The sequence below is a fragment of the Polypterus senegalus genome, chromosome 7 (assembly GCF_016835505.1).
Source record: "Polypterus senegalus isolate Bchr_013 chromosome 7, ASM1683550v1, whole genome shotgun sequence".
NCBI classification, from domain to species: domain Eukaryota; kingdom Metazoa; phylum Chordata; class Cladistia; order Polypteriformes; family Polypteridae; genus Polypterus; species Polypterus senegalus.
Genome location: NC_053160.1, coordinates 33,953,438 through 33,977,585, shown reverse-complemented (window position 1 = coordinate 33,977,585; position 24,148 = coordinate 33,953,438). Strand labels below are relative to the sequence as shown.

The window sequence follows — 24,148 nt, the reverse complement described above, 5'->3', positions numbered from 1 at the left end:
GGGTTAGACCTTACCTTGCACTTATTGCTGCTGCTGGGGAAAAGCTCTGGTCGCCTATGACTATGAATTGGATTCAGTAGGGTTTAAATTGATACAAGATGTTAACTATTAATTAGGTGGAAAATATTTAAGCCTTTTTTGTTTTTATAAAACCGTTTGTTTGTTTTGCACAATAATGTTTGAATTAGTTTAACCTTGGAATACCCGCAGTTGATTTACAGGCAAGTCTTTCCTAATAGTAGTTTTTTACATATATTTTTATCCTTTTTAGAAGAAGTAGGCAAGTTATTTGTGCAGTCTCATTCAGCTGGTTGAACAATTTTGCCGTACATGTGAGGTCAAGAAGGATGAAGCCTCTGTTTTTAAAAAAGATTGTAAGTGGTTGAATGTAAATTGCCAGACAACAACTAGGTGAAGACTAGAACTCTTGGAAGCATGTCCTCTAGACAAAGGTGCTGTTGTTTGGTGAAAACTAAAACCTGCTTTTGACCTAAAGAACCTCATGTCAACTGTTACTCATGGCAGCAGAAGCATTCTGGTGAGAAGCTATTTTTTTTTTACTAATAAAATGGCCAGCTGTGAACTCCACATTGTGTTAGAGAATATTTGAGGAGAATGAGAACCCATCCCCCAGAAAACTGAAGCTACCCTAATAACAAAATAATGCTCACAAATATTCAAACAAAAATGAAATGGTCAAGTCAAAGATTACACCGTTCCAATGTGCTTTTCAAGTATTGACGCTGTTACACAGTTTATTTCCAATATATTTCCACACTTTTAGGAGGAACAGGTTAAGTAACTTGTTCCCACTAAATCAGAGGTGAGGATTGATTGAGCAATGTCATGGTTTAAACCTCATTGTCTGAAATACTAATTACAAACTGAGAATTTAGCAGTCTGCCTTTTAGTTAAAAAATGCTACATTGCATCTGTTTTACATTTCAGGTAATTACTGGCTTTTCCCTTATTTGCAGAGGAATCTCATGAAAAGATAATTATCTAGGTATAAGGTATACTTCAGAATTCCCTTACAAACTCCAGTGTAGTGTCTTTAACATGTAATTTTGATTTTGAAAATTAGTGTTTGCAAGTGATGATCAGTGTCAACGTGAATTACATTTTTCAGAACTGTAAATATAATGCACGCTAAACGAATGTAAAGACAGCCCACCTTTATTTTATATGGACCTTCTCTATTGTGAACATCACTTCAAGGCACTTTACAAGTACCGTATATATTGCATAACTGTCTACGTATATTTTTTATAGTTGTAGCAATGGCAGGTGATGTGACTTGCTTGGGGTCATACGATATGTTGGACTTTGGAATGGAATCAAAAGACTTGTGGCTTCCAGTCTGTTTCTTTATCCACAACACCATTCTTTCTGATTTAGTGCAGGTGAATTATAAGGTTTTACGTTCATTCTAAATATACTTGCTGTGAATGTGCAGGAACAATTTAAAATAGAATTAAGCAACATGCTCAACTACACGTCTTCAAAAGTACAGAAGTTAAGTTTATAGAGGAGTTGTATTTAAACTATATAATGTACTTACTAGACCACATTTAAAATGTCATTTTCATCTCAGGACAGCAAGAATGGTATTACAGCTTTAGAGGAAGACAAAGAAATTGCAGGAATATAGAATATCAACTGCAAAAACTAAAAACTCCATCCTGGACCTTATTTCCCCTTGTTTTAAAGTGTATGCTATGGGAATTTGAGCCTCATTCAATAGTTGAAAAATCTTGCTCAATAGTAAGGCATGTAGCAGTCACATATGAAGAAAATTAGTTGGCATCAAGAATGCTTATCTGGGGAATGGCAGGACAACACCTCAGTGATTGCTCACACTCCTGCATTGCAAGTTATTATCTTCCAGCGCTTACTTAGGATGCTAAGTTGTTTTGTTTAAGCATAGCACATTATTTGTCAAAATCCTTTATCATTTTAATTTTTTTAAAGGTGGAACCTAACACAACGGGTAATGCTGCTGTCTCGCGGATTCAGCATCTTGGGTTTGATTCCCATGCCCAGTGGGATGTGTATGTGGGTTTTCTTTTTTCAATTCCAAAGTGCCTCTGTGATTTTGATTGTGTGTCCATGAGGGAGCCCTTTGATGGACTGAAACTGTGTCCAGAGCCATTTCCTTACTGGATCCCAGTGCTACCAGCATCTGCTTCTCCCCCAGTGACATGATTTCGATTAAGCAGGTTTAACAATGTTGTTTTTCATACTTGAAAGACATTAAAATGAATTAAAGGTTAAATCAACATTTTTAAAATTAGACTAGGCATAGACTATAAAGAAAGCCATTTATATTGTTTATGGAAAATTGAAGGGTAAATTCAATTGATATTTTTAAAGATTCATAAATGGTAAAGGCCCCCTTAAATTATTTAATGCTTTAATGAATTATTCAAATCCTGCGAACTAGAGAGTGTAAAGAGTGCAGCGGCTTCTATTACTCATTCTAGTATCACTTTGGAGAATGTACCACAAGGTGTTTTTCAAGAACTACCATGGCCAGAATGAAAACTACTGATAAAGGCGTCTTTACTTCCCAACTGTCAGTATTACGGACAATGCATTTATTCATTATAAACAAGTCTCGAATGGTAACTTATTTTATTGTATTAAAACTAGCAGAAGTATGTATTGTTATTTGCACTCTATTGTTCACTTACATCTGTCATATTTTTTCTTTTTTTTTCAGGGAGAAAAGAACAATGGCTTTGATGTTCTTTACCATAATATGAAGTATGGGCAAATTTCTTCCAAGGAGTTATCCGATTTTATTAGGGAAAGGTAAGCTTCATATTCAAACTGTTGAAAGCTACTTTTCATTACATATTTTATGTAAATGTGTGCTATTATGTTTTTTTTAAAATTAGTGAGTATGTAGCATTCTAAAATATATTTGTTAATCTACCAGTTTTCATATTGGCGGCTTTATGTGGAAAATGGAGCTTTACAGTAACCTCCTTGATTATTCCAAATGTTCAGTTAAAACTGAGAGCTGAAAATGAAATTCTAACGTTCTTAAACTGTAACAGACTTGAAAGGCAATCAGTAGCTCAGCAGAGTTTTAAGAAAGAAAGTCCTATAGTTGAATGGTCATCATCGACGAGGGGAAACACAGATCTGCTCTCACAATATACAGAATGATATTGGCATGGACTGTAAAGTAGAATTCTTCTTACTTGAATTGTAATTTTTAGTGTAGGCAGCTATGTAAATAAATAAGAACCTACTTTTATTCTTATTCATATTTTCCATAGTGCTGAGTCTAATAGGTGCAACAGCATATTGAATAAAAATTGATATGCTGCAGTTAACCATCCAAATCATCAAAGCAGATAATGGTGAAATGCATATTATTATTTCACTATAGCACTTATTTTATTTAATTCACTGATTGGAATGCACACGCTCTTATGTAGCACAAGTAAGCCAATCAACAGAGTACCTAAATAACTACATTTTACTAATTTATTGTTGGTATTAAAACACTGTAAGCAGTGAGAAGAAGACAATATTTATGAGCTGTGATAGAAATCTGATTCTGGATAATTAACACATGTAAGTGTTTATTACTGGTATTTATCATATATAGTGAAAGCATAGTGTTCTATCATACTCATTTGATATAAACACAAAATGTATATGTATACAATGTATATATCATACTGTATATACTGCATATGTTTTATTTGTATAATTTGTCCTTGTATAGCAAGAATCAATGATGTATTTGCACTTTTTATTCATGAAAGCAGAATTTGAATATGTAGGTATATAAATAGACCTGGGGAAATATTTTTAGTTTTATTCTTTTGCTTATGACTAAAACCATGATTCAGAACATTTACTCCCTAAAACATACTTAGATAGATAACAAGGTAATAGTAGAAATTATTTACTTTAGCGTTTTATTAACTGGTTAAAAGCAGAACAGTGTGCAAAATACAATGTCTATTTCAGATCTGGAGTGTGATTAGATGAACTGCTATTTTTTTTTGTAATTTATTCTTAAAGCTCTTTTCAACACACTTCAATGCTCCTAGTTCATTTTTTTCTGAGCCATATTCAACAGAGGAGTCCAGTAGCAACCCCTTCAATTTTCCAGGAGTTAATGGAATTGAAAATTTTACGCAGGTGAACAAATAACATGGTGTATAAATTTAAAGACAACTATTTAGAATTGCTGTTACAAAGTGGCTTAGACTTACTCAACCCAGCTATTTCAGTCCATTATATACATTATTTAGCACATACTGTACACATAGTCACTGATGTAGCGTCTCGGCTCCATTTCTAGCTCACTTCAACACTGCAAGTAGTAGATTGTTCTTATTTCTTTCTGATATGTCCAATGTTGTGCAAACATGACATTGCAGTATTTTGCACTTAAGAAAAGGTCCATTAAGCTGAATTCTCCAAAGCTATTTGATACTTTGTTTTTTTCTTTTTGTCCCTTCTCTTCACCATCTTCATATACAAATTAGGTTGTACAGAAATGGTGTTCACAAACCTATAACTTTCATAATAAGTCTGTTAATATCGCTAGGCTTCCCATTTCTGTTCTGTGGTCGTCTACTCTGGGTATTCATACACTTTGCGATCATTTTGGGGAGTTAGAGTTCCTTTCATGCCACACTTTCTTCTCTTCCTTTTTAGTACCTCCCTTCACTTTTTTCTTTTACCTACACCTAAAGTTGGACCTCAAAACATGTAGCATATATCTGTCCTCTCCCATCTTATATTATCCTTTTTTCAATTTTGTTTACTAATCAAACCAGTGTCTCTGCTTTATGCATGTCTCCATGATACTTTGTGGTCAGTGCGGGAATGAAAGGTCTTGAAATAGCGAGGAAATTTTGGGGTGTCAACATGTCATCCCTATTATTGCCCATGGACATCGAAAAAAAAAAAAACGAAACAAAAGAAATAATGCTCTTTTTTGTGTGTTCCATATGCAAGAATTCAGGAAACAAAGAGTTGCGGGGTTGCAGCCGCTTCTAGCGGAGCTCTGTCTGGTGGGTAGCTCTAGCCAGTAATGATGCCTCATTCTCAGATGTCCAGGGTTTTATGGCATCTGGATTGGAATGGGCATGGGTCAAATGCCTTTACTAAGCAACTTCTCGGCATTCTGGGGAAAGAAGGAGATGACAGCATTAGCAGCAGCATCCCCTCTCGTCTCAGTGGGTTACTACATACCTTGACTGAGCCTGCGAAGAAGTCCTCCAAAGTCCATGCATGACAGCATATAAAAGGCCTCTTCCTATTTCAGTTAAGTGAATTTCAGATCTGCATCCCTCTTCAGCCTTGAACTGGGATTCAGTCTTCAATTAAGTTGAAAATTGCTCTAAAAATTCTAATCACCAATTTATTTAATATAACATTTTCCACTGGATTTGTACAACTTCTTTAAAATGATTTTTAATGGCCTCCTGACCCAGTTTGTAATTAATGCTCCCTTAAAGAGCCTGGTTCCTTTTTTCTTATGTTTTGGTTCTGCCCTCCTGCTGCATCTTTGTGGATTCCATTATCCCCTCCTTTTTCTTTTCTTGACAGTCTTTTTTACTTCTTGTTTTTTTTTCCTCCTTCTCTTATCCTAGTCCTTATTTTATAATTTATTTCTTTTTGAAGTTTCAGCTGCTCATATTAATTTCTTTTATCCATTCACTATATCTTCTTTAGAAAAATGAATTGTCTCTTTATTATAAAATGGACAAGACCTTCTCAGAGATAATTTCAAGTTCTGCGAGAGACAATTTCAGATCCTGTGAGACAAGACTTTTTGCCAAGAGATTTTGACAAGCCCCGCCCTCCTCTCAAACATTTACAACCATACCCTTGGTCCAATCACTTCACATTCATGTGAATGTTATCGTCAGACACAGTTCCTGTGCACTCTGCTCCAAGCGGGGTCAGAAATAAAAGACAAAGAGAAGAAGACAAAGTAGAACGTAATAAAGAGGTTCAAAAACGTTGCCGTGATACACATGCGGAGCAGGTTAGAGATTATGAAAGTACTAAAATTCGAAAGTCTCAAAGAACTCATAGTAAACATTGCATTAGTGCTAATAAACGGAAATTATTACTCAGTGGACAATAATGGAACGGCAAAAAGAGACTGAATATATGGACATAGGTGATATGACAGAAGTATGTAGATATTGTTCAGCTTTAAACTTTAAGTCAAAGACTTGTAGATTGTTTAATTCATGTTGCCATCAAGGGAAATGTAGCGTTTCTTCCCAATGAAGAGGTGTATCCATGAGATTTAAAAGATTTGTTGTTTGGTGAAAGTAAAATCTACGTGGGCAGCAGAGACGCAAAGTGGCTGGCGCATAGCACCCGCCTGGGGGTTGGCGAGCAAAGCGAGCAGGGGGCAGAGCCCCCTAGTACTTATTAAAATTAATTTTGTTCTAAGCTTGATGAGTATGGCATGCTGTTAGCACAATTTTTTTTTTCCAGCCATCTGTGAATGGGGTGAGATGGGCTAGGGACTTTATTCTCTTTTTGATGATGAACTTTTAATAAGAAAAGTTGCTATCAAATTTCACAGACCTCACTTACAATACTGTATAAAGGTGATGGCCAAGTTTTAAAAAATTTGATTTTCTTGCTGGCATATATTTATTTAGCATGAAAATAGTTTTAACGAAGTATAGGACATTTCTGATATCTTAAGACGTTTAAGTTACTCTGAGGCTCCCAATAATATTATTTCATTGTCTGTAATGTATCAAATGGCATTATTATGAATGTGGAATAATAATGTACTTGGCACACATGCAATATTTCCTTATATAAATGTGCTCTTTAAATAATTTTCAGTCTTCAACTTTGCTTTGTAATATCAATTCACTTTGTATTGAATTCTTATTGATTGATTGAAAAATGCAGAGTATGTCTGTTTCATGTTGAACATTTGGGAAGATATGATGGCTGGACAAAGACTACGCACTGCATTAAGATAAGACATCCATTGTGTATTTAGGTTAGGTGTTCGCTAATTCAAGAATAATAAATGAAACAACATTTTTGAAAGTCAGTGAAGGTTAGGTATTTGCTACATCATTGCTTATAGAACATTTGTGTCCTAGGCATCTGAGAACATCACAGTTCTGTTATAACTTGAGCATTCATTTCTTCTAGGTTGGACAAAACTGTTTTGGATTAAAATAACTACTATAGCTAGCATGCAAAATATATTCAGGAGCTTATTGTGTCTAAACGTGAGGACCTTACCTCTAATGCAGTGTCTACTTGGTTGAAGATAGGAATGTTTTCACCATTCATTTTCTTCATTAAAAAACCATTAAGAAATTTTGGAGGTGTTGTTATTGAAATAAAGATATTTATATGAACGATTCATATTTGGGAGAGCTCCATCTACAGAGCTTTGTGTCTTTGTGATGTGGTACATCACTGTGAAAGAAACTAGTAGAATGCAAAGCATATATACTTTTGGCATTCACCATTTGTCCTTCACTGTTAACTCAAAGTAACTGCAGAACAAGCAACGGCAATTTTTTACTTTTACTATTATACATTGCCTTGTATCCAAAGCTACATCTGTGTGAAACTTTAACTCAGATTGTGCTTGTGATCTTTGCAGTTTGGGAATGTTTAACTGCATTACCTAAAAAGGTGAAAGAGCTCACTGTAAATGCATTGCTGTGTATCCATCAAACCAATTTATACTCAAATATGAGAATTTCTCATTTTGTAATAGGTTACTATATCTTACTTGTGTACTTGCAAACACAGTACTATTTACATTAACAACCTTTGTGCTCATTTTGTTATGGTGAACTGAGTGCAAGTCAATAAAAGACATTTCAAGTCTTCTCTTCATACTAGATAGTTAGAAAGAATGTTCGAATGGAATGAATGAACAAACTAACTTTATTTGTCCCGGGATGTTGGGAATTTGGCTTTTTACAGAAGTTGTTTAAATAAATAAAAAAGAATAAAATTAAAAAGTCAGAAATAGAAACAAATAGGCAATCTCATACTAATATTTGTCAGTGGCAGAAGGTGGCACTCCACCTCTCACCACATATTGGAGCGTACCTTGCCTCCACTTAGCTAGCGATACCTATTTGTTCAATGAACATTATCATCTGCGGATTGTTAAGGAGTAACATTTGACGTTATTGAAAGAGAGAGAGAGATTAGAGCTACCTGTGTTTTAGAGGGTAGCTGCTGATTGGCAGAGATATCAGTTGCAAGCACCACACCTCAAATCAACTCCAGGCCTTTTATCTACTTAATTGATAATGACATAACGACGGTCTTGAACACACCTGCCTATGAAATATCCTTTGAGTCAATTGTCCAGTTACTTTTGAGCCTCTGAAATAAAGGGATTGTGTTTAAAAAAAAAAAATGCTTTAGTTGCCTTACATTTTTATGCAATTGTTTTGTTCAACCTACTGAACTAAAGCTGAAAGTCTTCACTTCAACTGCATCTGAGTTGTTTAATTTAAAATTCATTGTGATAATGTACAGAACCAAAATTAGAAAAAAGTTGTCTCTGTCCAAATATTTATGGACCTAACTGTCTGTGTGTGTGTGTGTGTGTGTATATATATATATATATATATATATATATATATATATATATATATATATATATATATACACACACATGCAAAGGTTTGGGCACCATGAGCTATTTGCAGTCTCAAATATCTTTTCCCAAAGTCTCAATTCGTAACATTATTAAGAAATGGCAGTTAACAGGAACAGTGGAGGCCAAGTTGAGGTCTGGAAGACCAAGAACACTTTCTGAAAGAACTGCTCGTTGGATTGCTAGAAGTACAAAGGTATTTTTGGAGAAAAAAGGTGCCAAATTCCAAGATAATAACATCTCTCCAACTATTCAACATGGTGGTGGCATATAGAACATGTCATTCATAGAGGGAATATTCAAATAAATAGCAGCAAGTTCTGGAAGCAAACATCACACCATCTGTAAAAATGTTAAAGTTAAAAAGAAGATCCAACAACGTGATGATAATCTGAAACACACCTGAAAATCTACAATGGAATATCTCAAGAGGCTCATGGTTTTGCCACTGGCCCCCTGATCTAAACATCATTGAAAATCTGTGGATAGACCTTAAAAGAGTAGTGTGTGTAAGACGGCTCAAGAATCTTGCAAAATTAGAAGCATTTTGCAAGGATGAATGGTCAAAAATACCCACAGCAGAACTGAAAGACTCTTAGCTGGCTACAAAAATCGTTTATAAGGGGGTGTAACTTAATACAGACCATTCTGGGTGCCCAAACCTTTGATGCAGGTTTTTGTCATTTTTTTTGGTATTTTGTACCTGTTAATTATGAAAATACAAATGTAATCATGCTTAAAATATTAAAGAAATGTTTCATCTTTATCTTTATGCCTCTTGATGAACATCTTCTGTTCAATTAACTATACACTTAACTATACACTACACACAGTAAAAGACATTTTAAGCCAGGGTTCCCAAACTTTTGCATGCATGGCATGACTTGATTACTGCCATTCTGTACTTGGATTTAAAATTAGAAACCATCATGACCATGATCACCATAAATACACTGCACTAGATTATCTTTGCTATTGGCTTTTTTTCACTATGGCATGTTAAGAGGCACTGCTTGGTAAGATTTCTTGCCTACAACCATTAGACTGCACAATACCTCTTCTCATTGTGCCACCCTTGCCAGTTATAGGAGATACATTAGCAGGCAAATTAATGAAAGAACTATTAAGGAAAAAATCTGTAGGGAGTGTTAGCAAATACTAAACGTGGATTCAGATGAGGAAAATCATTTTTCACTAATATGGTGGAATTCAGTAAGGAAACTTCAAATGAACATGATCAGACAAGTGCATATAATAATATTTATCTTGATTTTCAGAAGACTGATCCCTCAGTATGTTGATTCAATTTGCAGATGATAACAAACTAGGTGGAAGGATATATGATGTAGAATCGGCTAAATTGTTGTTATAGAGGGACTTGGATAGCATACAGGCTTGGGAAAATTTCCAGCAAATAAAATTTAATATGAAACGTGTCTTGTTTTTGCAATTTTGTATTAGTTTTTAGTGTACTTTTACTATCTTGCACTATGTCAATATATTCTGTCCTGCTACTAAAAGAAATTAATTTCCCCTTATAGCAACCCTCTTTGGATAAGAGGGCTCAGAGAAATGGATGGTTGGACAGATTAATAAAAAGCACTGAATCAATCATAGTTGATCATCCTGAAACTGCTTCTACAGGAAACATGGTAATTAGTATACACTGTAATATAATTACAAGATACATTTTTGTCCCTATTGTGTAACACAAGTAGAGAACATTTAGCACCAACATGGTTCTGGTATAATGCATAGTCGGTGAGTTTGAAGAGATGGCCAGAGTGAGGTAGTGTCTTGGTTGTGCTAAAAGACTGTAACATTAGACCAACAGGCTTTTACAGCTCATTTCATAACCAGAAAGTATTGTGCACCTTTTAATGCACTAAACATGCTTTCCCATTATCTGATATTTAAGACAATTTTAATGTTTTAATCCAGTACCAATGTAGCTTTTGTGAATTACTGTCCTTAGAACATAGAACAACTCAGATGAGAACAGGCCATACAGCCCAGAAAGATTGTTAATCCTATTGGCCTAATTTCTTCAAATGACATCAGGTCAGGTTTTGAAGATCCCTAAAGTCCTACTGCCTACCACATTACACAGTAACATATTTCTTATGTGTTTAGTTCTCTGTCTTTAGGAAAAGCTGTCTAAGGTATGTGTACAATTTGCCCTTACCATGTTTCTATCTGCATCACCATACTTTTGTTAAAAGTTTTATTTTAAAGAATCAGCCTGGATCCACCATACTAATTCCCTTCATGATTTAAAGCATTTCGATTATGTCAGCACAGTAAAAGTACCATCACAAAACAGGCATAAGGAAACATCACAACAAATACACATTTAACTAAATTTCTCTATACATATTATACAGTGGTGTGAAAAACTATTTGCCCCCTTCCTGATTTCTTATTCTTTTGCATGTTTGTCACACAAAATGTTTCTGATCATCAAACACATTTAACCATTAGTCAAATATAACACAAGTAAACACAAAATGCAGTTTTTAAATGATGGTTTTTATTATTTAGGGAGAAAAAAAATCCAAACCTACATGGCCCTGTGTGAAAAAGTAATTGCCACCTGAGCCTAATAACTGGTTGGGCCACCCTTAGCAGCAATAACTGCAATCAAGCGTTTGCGATAACTTGCAATGAGTCTTTTACAGCACTCTGGAGGAATTTTGGCCCACTCATCTTTGCAGAATTGTTGTAATTCAGCTTTATTTGAGGGTTTTCTAGCATGAACCGACTTTTTAAGGTCATGCCATAGCATCTCAATTGGATTCAGGTCAGGACTTTGACTAGGCCACTCCAAAGTCTTCATTTTGTTTTTCTTCAGCCATTCAGAGGTGGATTTGCTGGTGTGTTTTGGGTCGTTGTCCTGTTGCAGCACTCAAGATCGCTTCAGCTTGAGTTGACGAACAGATGGCCGGACATTCTCCTTCGGGATTTTTTGGTAGACAGTAGAATTCATGGTTCCATCTATCACAGCAAGCCTTCCAGGTCCTGAAGCAGCAAAACAACCCCAGACCATCACACTACCACCACCATATTTCACTGTTGGTATGATGTTCTTTTTCTGAAATGCTGTGTTCCTTTTACTCCAGATGTAATGGGACATTTGCCTTCCAAAAAGTTCAACTTTTGTCTCATCAGTCCACAAGGTATTTTCCCAAAAGTCTTGGCAATCATTGAGAGGTTTCTTAGCAAAATTGAGACAAGCCCTAATGCTCTTTTTGCTTAACAGTGGTTTGCGTCTTGGAAATCTGCCATGCAGACCGTTTTTGCCCAGTCTCTTTCTTATGGTGGAGTCGTGAGCACTGACCTTAATTGAGGCAAGTGAGGCCTGCAGTTCTTTAGACGTTGTCCTGGGGTCTTTTGTGACCTCTCGGATGAGTCGTCTTTGCGCTCTTGGGGTAAGTGTGGTCGGCCGGCCACTCCTGGGAAGGTTCACCACTGTTCCATGTTTTTGCCATTTGTGGATAATGGCTCTCACTGTGGTTCGCTGGAGTCCCAAAGCTTTAGAAATGGCTTTATAACCTTTACCAGACTGATAGACCTCAATTACTTCTGTTCTCATTTGTTCCTGAAATTCTTTGGATCTTGGCATGATGTCTAGCTTTTGAGGTGCTTTTGGTCTACTTCTCTGTGTCAGGCAGCTCCTATTTAAGTGATTTCTTAATGGAAACAGGTGTGGCAGTAATCAGGCCGGGGGGTGGCTACGGAAATTGAACTCAGGTGTGATACACCATAGTTAGGTTATTTTTTAACAAGGGGGCAATTACTTTTTCACACAGGGCCATGTAGGTTTGGATTTTTTTTCTCCCTAAATAATAAAAGCCATCAATTAAAAACTGCATTTTGTGTTTACTTGTGTTATATTTGACTAATGGTTAAATGTGTTTGATGATCAGAAACATTTTGTGTGACCAACATGCAAAAGAATAAGAAATCAGGAAGGGGGCAAATAGTTTTTCACACCACTGTACATTCTCAACAATCAAAACTATATATTGTATGCCCTTCTTTCTGACAACCAAATACTACAATTGCAGAGTTATCCTGAAACAGGCTTTTTCTCAAATTAAGTATACTTTTGTACCTCATGAATGGATATTGTTTTAGATTAATGGCCATGAAACAATAGTCTGTCTTAAGTTACAAAAAACTAAGAATTTTGCTAAAAACTTCCGTCTACAATGGATTCTCCAAAAAATAGAAAATTTTGACTATCCATGAAAAATGCAAGCACACTAAAAAATGAAATAAATTATTACACAAGAAACAGCAAAAAAAAACAGTATTTACAAAAGGTTGGAGAATATCAAAACAATGATTGCATTTTTTCAACATTAACAGACATGGAGTTTGTTCCCCATGAATAGACTCTTAAACCACAAAATTACAGGGAAATGCTGAGGCATCTATAGGAAAACATTGGGAATAACATGTCCAGAAGCAGTGTTGTTGGCAAATCTGCATTTTTCCTCAATGACAGTGAACCTGTACACACCTCTTTGTCAGTCAGAGATTTGACAGAAAAATAAAGTGGTTGTTGGTTTGCAGTCCCTGAAGTTGCCAAATTTTGCTTCCTGTGACTTGTTTTGTTCCTATAATTAAAATTAAGACTAGAGGGAAGACAATTTCCTACTGGCAAAAAAAAAAATCACAGGGGAAGTACTAGACAAGGCAACAAAGAGATGAGTACAGGAAGTGTTTCCAGGAATTGAAGAAGCACTGGAACAAAAATACTGAATAAAATTGAATTGCTGTAAGTTGCGTAATAAGATTTTTGTTTTGTTTTTTTTTAGCCATTTCAGGAATTTTTGAGTGCCTCCTCATATACCATTCAATTCACACATCTAATGTGACAAGTGAGGCTTCCTAAAGAAGATAAATTCATGACAGTACCATAACAGGAGTAGCATGAATCTAAGATGCTTGTCTGCCATTATTATATATTTGTGGTACATTATGCATATACCTTGTGGCAGTCAAGAATTATGTGCATCTATACATGGCATTAAAGCAGTAAGTTATATTACTTTACAATTGAAGTTTCTAAAATATATGATCACTTTGCAGTGTTATTTTACTGAACAGCTGAATCATTGTAGCTTTTAAGTTAAGTATTGATGTGGTGTGCTAATAAACCCCATGAGAAAATCCTTACTAAATTTTCTGTAATTTGTATATAAATGTCAGCAGAACATGTATTTGCCTTCAAACCAAGGAATTAAGTGCTGTAAAGCTACTCTAAGAGTGGGGTCACTGGATTTGCCACTTATGAATAAATGTAAAGCATTAGTTTATAAAATGTTTTCTAATATTTTTTCTATCTGTCAGTATAAGAAATAAAGAGGTAATGTAGAGTAAATAAAGTTTTGCCTTTTCAGTTATCTGAGCCATTACCTGTTTACAATAGAAATTCATTCTATAATCAATTTATAGATATTTCTAAAGGCATTTTTGTTATTTGCTGTCTTTTTAAATATATTTTGCTAAATTTAAGGTTTGACTTAGAATTAATAAATTGCTAATCAGTGGGACATACACTAACACCTATTATTCAGATCAAATCAGATCAAGAATCTAATTCAAAGTATTAACTCAGAAATACTGAAACATCCAAAGGACAGCTTTAGTAAATGAACATCCGATTCTAAACTAAATTCAAACGGTTTTTGCTAAAGTAATTTTTAGCAATTTTAAAGTGATTTAAAAAAAATAAAGTAAAATGTCTTATTGTGTATAGTAGTTTAGTGAGAATGTGTGCAGTTTATGAAGAATTCAAGCAAAATGACACCTTTTATTGGTTAACTAAAAAGATTACAATATGCAAGCTTTTGAGGCAACTCCGGCCCTTTCTTCAGGCAAGATGAAGGGGCCCGAGTTGCCTCAAAAGTTTGCATATTGTAATCTTTCTAGTTAGCCAACAAAAAGTGTCATTTTGCTTGACTTCTCATTACATTCATAATGGCTAACACGGCACAACACCCTAGTACTGCAGTTTATCAAGATAAAGACAGCGTGCTTAGCAGTATTGTGTAAGTGGTCACAATAGATTGTTCATAATTGGATGTACCCCGATCAGATTTATGGTTGGAAGAAAAGGAAATTTTGTGAATACAAGACTCCCTGTTAAGTAAGCAAAAGTTTCATTCCAGTAAGATCTTAACAGGCTGTAATCTCAAAATGTATAACTCTGTGAATCAGGGACCTTATAGCATTACTAATAATTAGGTTCTACACAGGGATGCATTTTTAAATGGGATGACTCGGCAAAGATGTGCAGTGTATTTCGAGCAGAGTTGGAACAAAGTTTCATACAAATTGAAAAGTAGTGCATTGTACCATGAGGTGACTTCCATTCATTGTCTGAGAATGTAATTGAAATATATCTCCAATTATGTACAGTATATTCTTAAGATACTGCCTATATCTTTATAGCAACTACAAAATCCAAACTGAAGGATTGTGGCAAGGTATTTCTTTTTTCCAAGCAATATCTCTAATTAGCATAAAGTAAATTACATGTTTTTCATAAGAGGTTACATTTAATGCTAAGTTGTTCAAAACATGTAAATTTATTTATTATTATGCAAATCTCTAAATGTTTGAATACTGGCAATATTCCATATGTTAAATAATATGCACTTTATGGACAGATGAAATATATATATTTGCCTTAATTATAAGGGTGGAATTGATAGTAAAACCCTTGCCTTCAGATTTCCACATAGTTGTCAGTAATTAACAGTAATTGGTGAACAGCTCAAGGTATAGAGGTAGGAATTCATACAGGATTTCCTCTGCATGGCTAAACAAACCAGTGCAAGTTTATCTCTTTCTGATTCCTACTATAGTCTCATAATACATATGTTTGCAACACAGTGAAATCTAAAGTTTGGTTGTGTATTGAACCTTTCTCTCTGCTGTAGCTCTTTGAAGAACTATAATTACTTTTATTTTGTCCATTGCCTTTTTGCATACCAAATAATCAGTGTTTCTACTGTGTCCATTATCTTAAATGTCAATTTCTTAATATAATGTATATTGGAATGCACTGACAAAAGATTTTACAATTTTAGGAAGGTATTAATTTTAACAGTGTTAATTCCACCAGGTAATATGAGATGAATATATAGCCAGTTGATGATGTGTTGGTTGACTCATTCAGGCAGGTTACCAAAGCTATATTTGAATAGGGCTTTACATAATTTTTTAGCTGTGATTCTTCGGTATGTGAACTGTTGTGATACAGATAAAGAAGACTGTTTATGTTTAAGATGACACACATAGCAATTCACAGGAAATAATATGGCCATATTTAGGTTATTCTTGAGTCAAAACTTTTGTAGAACTCTAAGAATGCATTTAGTACACGTGGATGTGATAAGCTATCAAAAACTTTTTTTTGCATCCATAAATTCTTCTTTTTTTCCTTCTGTTCTATTTGGGGAGCGGGGAACAAATAAACGGCAGCAGACAAATAAATAAATAAATACAAAAATTAAAAAAAATAATAAATGGGGACAAATAAAGATTCATCTGTCTGCCTGTCTAATTAACTAATTATGAATTGTTTCTTTCTTATTAAAAATTTGCCTATCTATTTATTTATCAGAGATAATTATTTAAATGTATGTGTGGTGTAGGAGAAGTGTACTGGGGAGTAGTGGTGGAGTAATGCAATTATATATTTTTGTGTGAAATTGTTGCTTATTTATTAACTGTATAATATTGATGTCGTGTTTTCTATTATTAGGCAAAATAAAGTGTATTTTTAAAAAATCTATCTACCGACCAACCGACCAATCTTGACGTCTTTCTTAATATTTTTTAGGACCTTTCCCCTGAAGGAATATTCTACTTAAAAATGTATTTTTTTTTTATATGTTATTTATGTTGCGTTTAAAGGATGAAGGTAAAGTTTGTAATACAATACAAGCCAATTTTGTACAATGGCAAAAGATATGAAAAATATCAAAGGGGACTAAAGATATCTTGTTATTACTCATGTTTTATAATCCACATGTCCGTTATCCAGTTGTGTGTTTAAAATATTATCAAATAATTGCTTCTGGAAAAATATGTGTACATCATAAACAGGAAATTGTAGTGATTCTGTGACACAAGTAATGTGAAATCCTCCAAAGGACATTTTTATTATTGTTTGCTGTTGCACAGCATTAGTCACCATGGGCTTGTATTATATTGTAAAAGTTCATTCTCCATGAAAACATGAGATTAAAAGTTCTTGTCAGTCATCACTACAAAACGTGCAAGTAACATAAAAAATGTTTGGGTGGAGTTTTCCATTAATATGACTTGTTCATGTGGTTATTATTTAAAAGCCTATATATGTGAGACTGGCTCACCACGTTTATTTCTATACCACATTTTCATGCACAATCTATAGCTTAAAGTGTTTTATCAAGAAATTAAAGAAAAAAGTTTGCAATGACATAGAATGCATGAACAAAATACCAAAAATAATAATAATACATTTTATTTATTTGTAGTCGCTTTTCTAAACACTCAAGGACACTGAACAATAGATAAAACCATATTATAAACAAAACTAAAAATACAAAAACTAAAATCAGACAAAGCAATCATAATCAAAGAGAAAAAGCAGTCTTAAACAGATCCGTTTTAAGTTTAGATTTGAAAAGTGAGAATGAATCATTATTTCCAAGCAAGGGATGGTAATGAGTTCCAAAACTGGGTAGCAGAGCAACTGAATGCCCTGCTCCCCATGAAGGTAAGATGGACTAAGGGGACAGTCAAGTGGATAGAAGAAGAGGATCTAAGGGTGTGGGATGGAATGGCAACATAGGAGTTTGGACAGATATGGAGGGGCAAGGTTGTGGAAATCCTTAAATGTTAACAGCAGAATTTTGAAGTCAGTACGGAGCTTAACTGGAACCCAGGGAAGCTGCTAAAAGACGGGAGTGATATGGTGAATAGAAGGGGTTCTAGTAATGATGCGGGCAGCTGAATTCTGGACCAGTAAAGGCTTATAAAGAAATTTGCGTGAAAGACCAAAGAAAAGGGAATTGCAGTAATTCAAATGAGAGGTGGCAAGGCTATGAACAAGGATAACATTTGTATGGGCAGTGAGGGAAGAGCGAATACAATTAATGTTATGCAGGTGGAAATATGCAGACCAAGAAATGTTATTGATGTGGGACTGAAAAGATAGAGTACTATCAAGGATGACACCCAGACTTTTAACCTGTGTGGAAAGGGAAACAGAGGAATTATTATTACAAATGAAAAATGATCAGTTTTGGATAATGTTGATTTTGTACCAATTAGGAGAACCTCTGTTTTGTCACTATTTAATTTAAGAAAATTTGAAGAAAACCAGGATTTAATTTCTGCTATGCAGTCAATAAGCGAGGAGGGTGGAAAGGAAAAAGTTGGCTTGCTAATAAGGTAAAGCTGGGTGTCATCCGCATAACAATGGAAGTTTATGTTATATTTATGAAAGATATTTCCGAGGGGAAGGAGGTTAATATTGAAGAACAGGGGCCTCAGGACAGTAACAGCAGTAAGCTGGGATGTGAAAGTTTTAAGCTGAATGAACTGAGTGCGGCTTAAAAGATAGGATCTGAACCAATCTAATGGAGTGTGGGTAATGCCAATCGAAGATAATCTATTTAGAAGAGTAGTGTAACAAATCGTGTCAAAGGCCGCACTCAAATCAAAGAGGATGAGAATAATGATTAAACCAGAATCATCTACCATAAGGAGGTTGTTTGTAATTTGAATAAGTTCCATTTCTGTACTATGGAGGGGGCGAAAACCAGACTGAAACTTTTCATACAGATTATTTTGAGATAAATGAAAATGAAGTGAATAGCCACTGTTTTTTCAAGAATTTTGGAAATAAAGGGTAGATTAGAAATATGACAAAAATGTTTGAAATTAGTCGGATCGGCACCAGGCTTGTTCAGTATTGGGGTTATTGCAGCAGTTTTAAAAGATGAACGAACAGTTCCAGTGGTGAGAGAGGAATAAATAATAGCAGAAATAAGAGGAACTAAAGAAGGGAGGCAGGCTTTAACCAGAACTAAGGGAAGGGGATCTAGTTGACAGGTGAAAGGCTTAATCTTACAGATGAGATCTGAGATTTCTGAGAAAGTGGGAAGAAAAGAACAAAATGATTGAGTATGTGTATGCAATTCAAATGAAGTACTGGAGGAATCCATACCAAGAGACTGGTGTATCCTCTGGTTTTTTTCATTAAAAAAGGACATAAGGGAATTGCAAAAATCAGTTGAATAAAGGTAAGAAGGCAGAGAATCCAGGGGTTGTGTGATATTATTAAGCAGTGAAAACAATGACTTGGTGTTACCTTTATTGGAAGAAATAATGTGAGTATAGTAGTTAGATTTTCTTTGAGCAATACAGTCCTTGTAATATACTTTATGGGTTTTATACATCTATTTGTGAACAAAGAGTCTCATTTTTTTATATAACCATTCAAATTGTCGGCCTTTGGCTTTCAAAAGCCAAAGTTCAGGAGTGAACCAGGGAGCAAAAAAAGAGAAAGAAACAGATCTAGTTTTTAACAGAGTGAGAGAGTTAAGAATACCGTAGAGTCCAGTGTTATACTTTGAGACCAGTTCTTCAGAAGTGGATAAATTATGAATGTCCATTAGGGAATCAATACTAGAGGAGAGAAAAATCCAAGTTAATATTCTTAATATTACGGAAAGTCACGAGACAAGGAAGCTTAGTAATCGAAAGAGCAAGTTTAACATTGAATGAAAAAAGAAAAGGATCAGTTATGGGGAGTTCATCTGCAATACAGTCAAGTGGGGTAACTCCAGAGCAGCAGATCAAATCCAAGATATGTCCTTTAGAATGAGTAGGAACATCAGTATGCTGCTGCATTCAAAAAGTCATTACTTGTTTTGGGGGGGCTAGTAAACAGCAATAAGTAGGAATAGGTCCAGTCAATTGACACACAATAGATTCAGAAGAGCTGAAGGCAGGGAAAGACAACAGCAGGACTTTCAGACCTCCTCCCCAGCCAGAGCCATGGGGTTGACAGATGTAAACAAACCCTGTGGGAGTGGATTTGTTAAGTTGGGAAAAGTCATGAAGTTTTTGCCATGTCTCAGTTAGACAGAAAAAGTCAAACTTAGAAGTGAGGAGATCCTGGATGAGATGCCCCTTGCTTGTAAGTGAGAGGATGTTCAACAAACCGAAGTTGACAAAGGCATTATCACATTTGGCAATGGTGTTAGCCGACCGAGCTAGGCTGGCTAACACACTGTGGCTATCAACCCTGCTTACAGTATGTTACGTGGAGGACGTTGAGAATTGGACCAGATGGGAGTTTATTATTTTCGAGGTGTCAGCCTGGAGACTCCGGCGGGACCCATGGTGGATGTATCTCCGATGGGGGAGGAATACGATGCCCAAGTAGAGATATCGTGCAGTCAGTAGAGTACTGAAGCAGGCCCATCACAGGTTGGATAGCAAGCGACAGGAGGGACCAAACAAACACGAACCAAATAAATCTTCTACCAGTCCACATTGTTGGCAAGACCGCAGACAACTCAGATGTCCAGAGAACAGAACCAGGTAAGTCTCAAAACAGGGTTAGGCTGAAAATAGTCCATACACAGCCACAATGAAGTGTCAACATAATCATCAGTCTAGCAGTAAATAACTGAAAAATAATACTCGAAGAATAAGTCTGCCCAAATTAAAGCAGTTGTTCAGTTCATAAGATTAGAATCTAATCATAAAAATAAGTTAAGTTACCGTTGAGTAGTAGCAACCAGTCTCGCCAGCATTCACTCAACTGGAAGTTTTCACAATACTTAAATAAAATGATAAAAAAAACAAATAAATGCAAACTTACATAACACAGAAGACGAGTATGTAATAGAAAAGGTTGTGTCTTTTAAGTATTGATTCAATTGCTAAAATCAATTTTAAGGTTCTAATGAGGATCTACTAAACATAAATGTGTTACAGTAGTTAACTATTATTTTCATGTACAGCTTTGAAAGATTACATGTACTGGGTCTCATTAAAAATATGGCATGCCTACATTCCTTCCAACATCAGACTTTCTTTGTATACTCTCTCTCTCTCTCTCTCTCTCTCTCTCTCTCATTTGTAGAGTATTTTGATCTGATGGCAGTGGCTCAAGATATCAAAACAGAAAACTGGTTAAAAAAAAAACTGAGAATAGTAATATTTACAAATGATTGCAAATCTGTCAAGTATATAATAGTACAATACCTATTATAATCTATTAGAACTGGTGCCTAAAAGGCAACTATGAAAAAGCCAAATTAAAAAAGTAGGTTTTACATTGTCATTAATTGCCTAGGGCGATCATTCCATCTTTATCTTAACTTTCCTTCTCCTTATTCTTCTCTGTCTTAGTGTTGGCCCTGTTAGCAACAAGAAACATACATTTACTTTACCCAGAAACTTAATTAAAATAATGAGGAAACTTGCAGTCTTGAAGCAGCATGCTGTTTCAATAGTATGTGCCTCCTTTCTATGCTACACACTGTATTCTGAAATTCCAGTCATTGCATGCATATCTGAGAACATTTTTAGTAAGTTTTTGTGGTATTGTTGTAGTTAATATTAAAATATCTGAATTTGTCCTGAGACATTTCATTGCCCAATGGTTGCAGGTTTTTGTCTTTAATTTTTGCAAAATTTAAGTTTGTTATAATATGCTTCAAGCTAATTGTGATTAGGGTAATTTACTGAATGCTCAGTTTTACATTCACGTACAGTGAGGAAAGACTGTAATCATTTGATCCCCTGCTGAATTTGTAAGTTTGCTTACTTACAAAGAAATGAACAGTCTCTAATTTTTATTGTTTCATTTTAATGGAGAAAGACAGACTATCAACCAAAAATCCAGAAAAAAAGACATTACATAAAAGTTATAAATTGATTTGCATGTCATTGATTAAAATAAGTATTTGATCCCCAACAACCCAGCCAGAATTCTGGCTGCCACAGACTGGCTGTTTGCCCATGAGGCACACAGATTACAATCAGTCAATTACAGATACTCCTGATCTCAACTTAGTGGGTACGGAAATTATTCAGACTCCCTTCAATTTTTCACTCTTTGTTATATTGCAGCCATTTGCTAAAATCATTTAAATTAATTTTTTTCCTCATTAATGTACACACAGCACCCCATATTGACAGACAAAAAAAGATTTTTTGAAATTATTGCAGATTTATTAAAAATGAAAAACTGAAATATCACATGGTCCTAAGTATTCAGACCCTTTACTGTGACACTCATATATTTAACTCAGGTGCTTTCCATTTCTTCTGATCATCCTTGAGATCACCTTCATTTGAATATACTGATTGGACTTGATTAGGAAAGCAACAAACCTGTCTATATAAGACCTTACAGCTTACAATGCATGTCAGAGCAAATGAGAATCATGAGGTCAAAGGAACTGCCTGAAGAGCTCAGAGACAGAATTGTGGCAAGGCACAGATCTGGCCATGGTTACAAAAAAATTTCTGCCGCACTTAAGGTTCCCAAGAGCACAGTGGCCTCCATAATCCTTAAATGGAAGACGTTTGGAACGACCAGAACCCTTCCTAGAGCTGGCCGTCCGGCCAAGCTGAGCCACCGGGGGAGAAGAGCCTTGGTGAAAGAGGTAAAGAAGAACCCAAAGATCACTTTGGCTGAGCTCCAGAGTTGCAGTCAGGAGGTGGGAGAAAGTTGTAGAAAGTCAACCATCACTGCAGCCCTCCACCAGTCAGGGCTTTATGGCAGAGTGGCCTGTCGGAAGCCTCTCCTCAGTGCAAGACACATGCTAAAAGACACCTGAAGGACTCTGAGATGGTGAAAAATAAGATTTTCTGGTCTGATGAGACCAAGATAGAACCTTTTGGCCTTAATTCTAAGCGGTATGTGTGGAGACAACCAGGCACTGCTCATCACTTGTCCAATACAGTCCCCACAGTGAAGCATGGCGGTGGCAGCATCATGCTGTGGGGGTGTTTTTCAGCTGCAGGGACAGGACGACTGGTTGCAATCGAGGGAAAGATGAATGTGGCTAAGTACAGGGATATCCTGGACAAAACCTTCTCCAGAGTGCTAAGGACCTCAGACTGGGCCGAAGGTTTACCTTCCAACAAGACAATGACCCTAAGCACACAGCTAAAATAATGAAGGAGTGACTTCACAACAACTCTGTGACTGTTCTTGAATGGCCCAGCCAGAGGCCCTGACTTAAACTCAGTTGAGCAGCTCTGGAGAGACCTAAAAATGGCTGTCCACCAACGTTTACCATCCAACCTGACAGAACTGGAGAGGATCTGCAAGGAGGAATGGCAGAGGATCCCCAAATCCAGGTGTGAAAAACTTGTTGCATCTTTTCCCAAGAAGACTCATAGCTGTATTAGCACAAAAGGGTGCTTCTACTAAATACTGAGCAAAGGGTCTGAATACTTAGGACCATGTGATATTTCAGTTTTTCTTTTTTAATAAATCTGCAACAATTTCAAAAATTCTTTTTTTGTCTGTCAATATGGGGTGCTGTGTGTACATTAATGAGGAAAAAAAATAATTTAAATGATTTTAGCAAATGGCTGCAATATAACAAAGAGTGAAAAATTGAAGGGGGTCTGAATACTTTCCTTACCCACTGTATGTGTATAAAGCACACTTGTCAGCAGAATTGATTTCTTCTATTCCATCCTCTCCACCCCATGGGCAAGACCAAAGAGCTTTCAAAGGACTTCTGTGACAAGATTGTAGACCTGCACAAGGCTGAAATAGGCTACAAGACCATCAGGAAGAAGCTTGGCGAGAAGGTGATGACTGTTAGTGTGATTATTCAGAAATGGAAGAAATATAAAATGACCATCAGTTGCCCTCGGTCTGGAGCTTCACATGGGGTAAGGATGATCATGAGAAAGGTGGGGAGGGATCAGCCCAAAACTACACAGTAGGAGCTTGTTTATGATCTGAAGCTAGTTGGGACCACAGTCACCAAGAACACCACTGGTGACACACTATGCTGTAAAGGATTGAAATTTTGCAGTGCACGCAAGGTCCCCCTGCTCAAGAAGATTTCAATCCATCATGGATTAGCTGTTAATGTACTTGGGTCTTAACAGCTTCATGATGCTGGTTTGGCTTCTCTTTGCCTCCTAAGTGTTAACTGAAAGTGTAAGTAAAAGCCAGACAAGACCTAACTTTCAGATGTCCCTTGGAAGTTCATGATTAGTTGCTAATAAATATTTATAAGGTGTGCATCATCAGTATCTGCTTTTATGTAATATACTATATACATTGGTAACATTTGTGATTTAGCAGGGAGCATAATTTTTGCAAAAAATGGGTTTCAGTACATTATACCAGGCTTTTTTTCTTGCTTTGTAAAGAAACCCATGCATGGATCTCAGCACAATCACTGAAGAGTAGCTTGTCTAAATCTACTACACTATATT

At 35.7% G+C, this 24,148-nt stretch overlaps 1 protein-coding gene across 5 annotated transcripts in view; it reads left to right on the top strand.

Annotated features, from left to right (window-relative positions):
• fcho2 (FCH and mu domain containing endocytic adaptor 2) overlaps nt 1-24,148 on the top strand; it is a 167,256-nt gene that overhangs the window by 43,109 nt on the left and 99,999 nt on the right. For all 5 annotated transcript variants that reach the window (XM_039758460.1, XM_039758462.1, XM_039758461.1 and 2 more), the window contains exon 2: nt 2,723-2,814. In XM_039758460.1, coding sequence (XP_039614394.1) covers nt 2,723-2,814 — 92 coding nt within the window. The remainder of the gene's footprint in view (nt 1-2,722; nt 2,815-24,148) is intronic.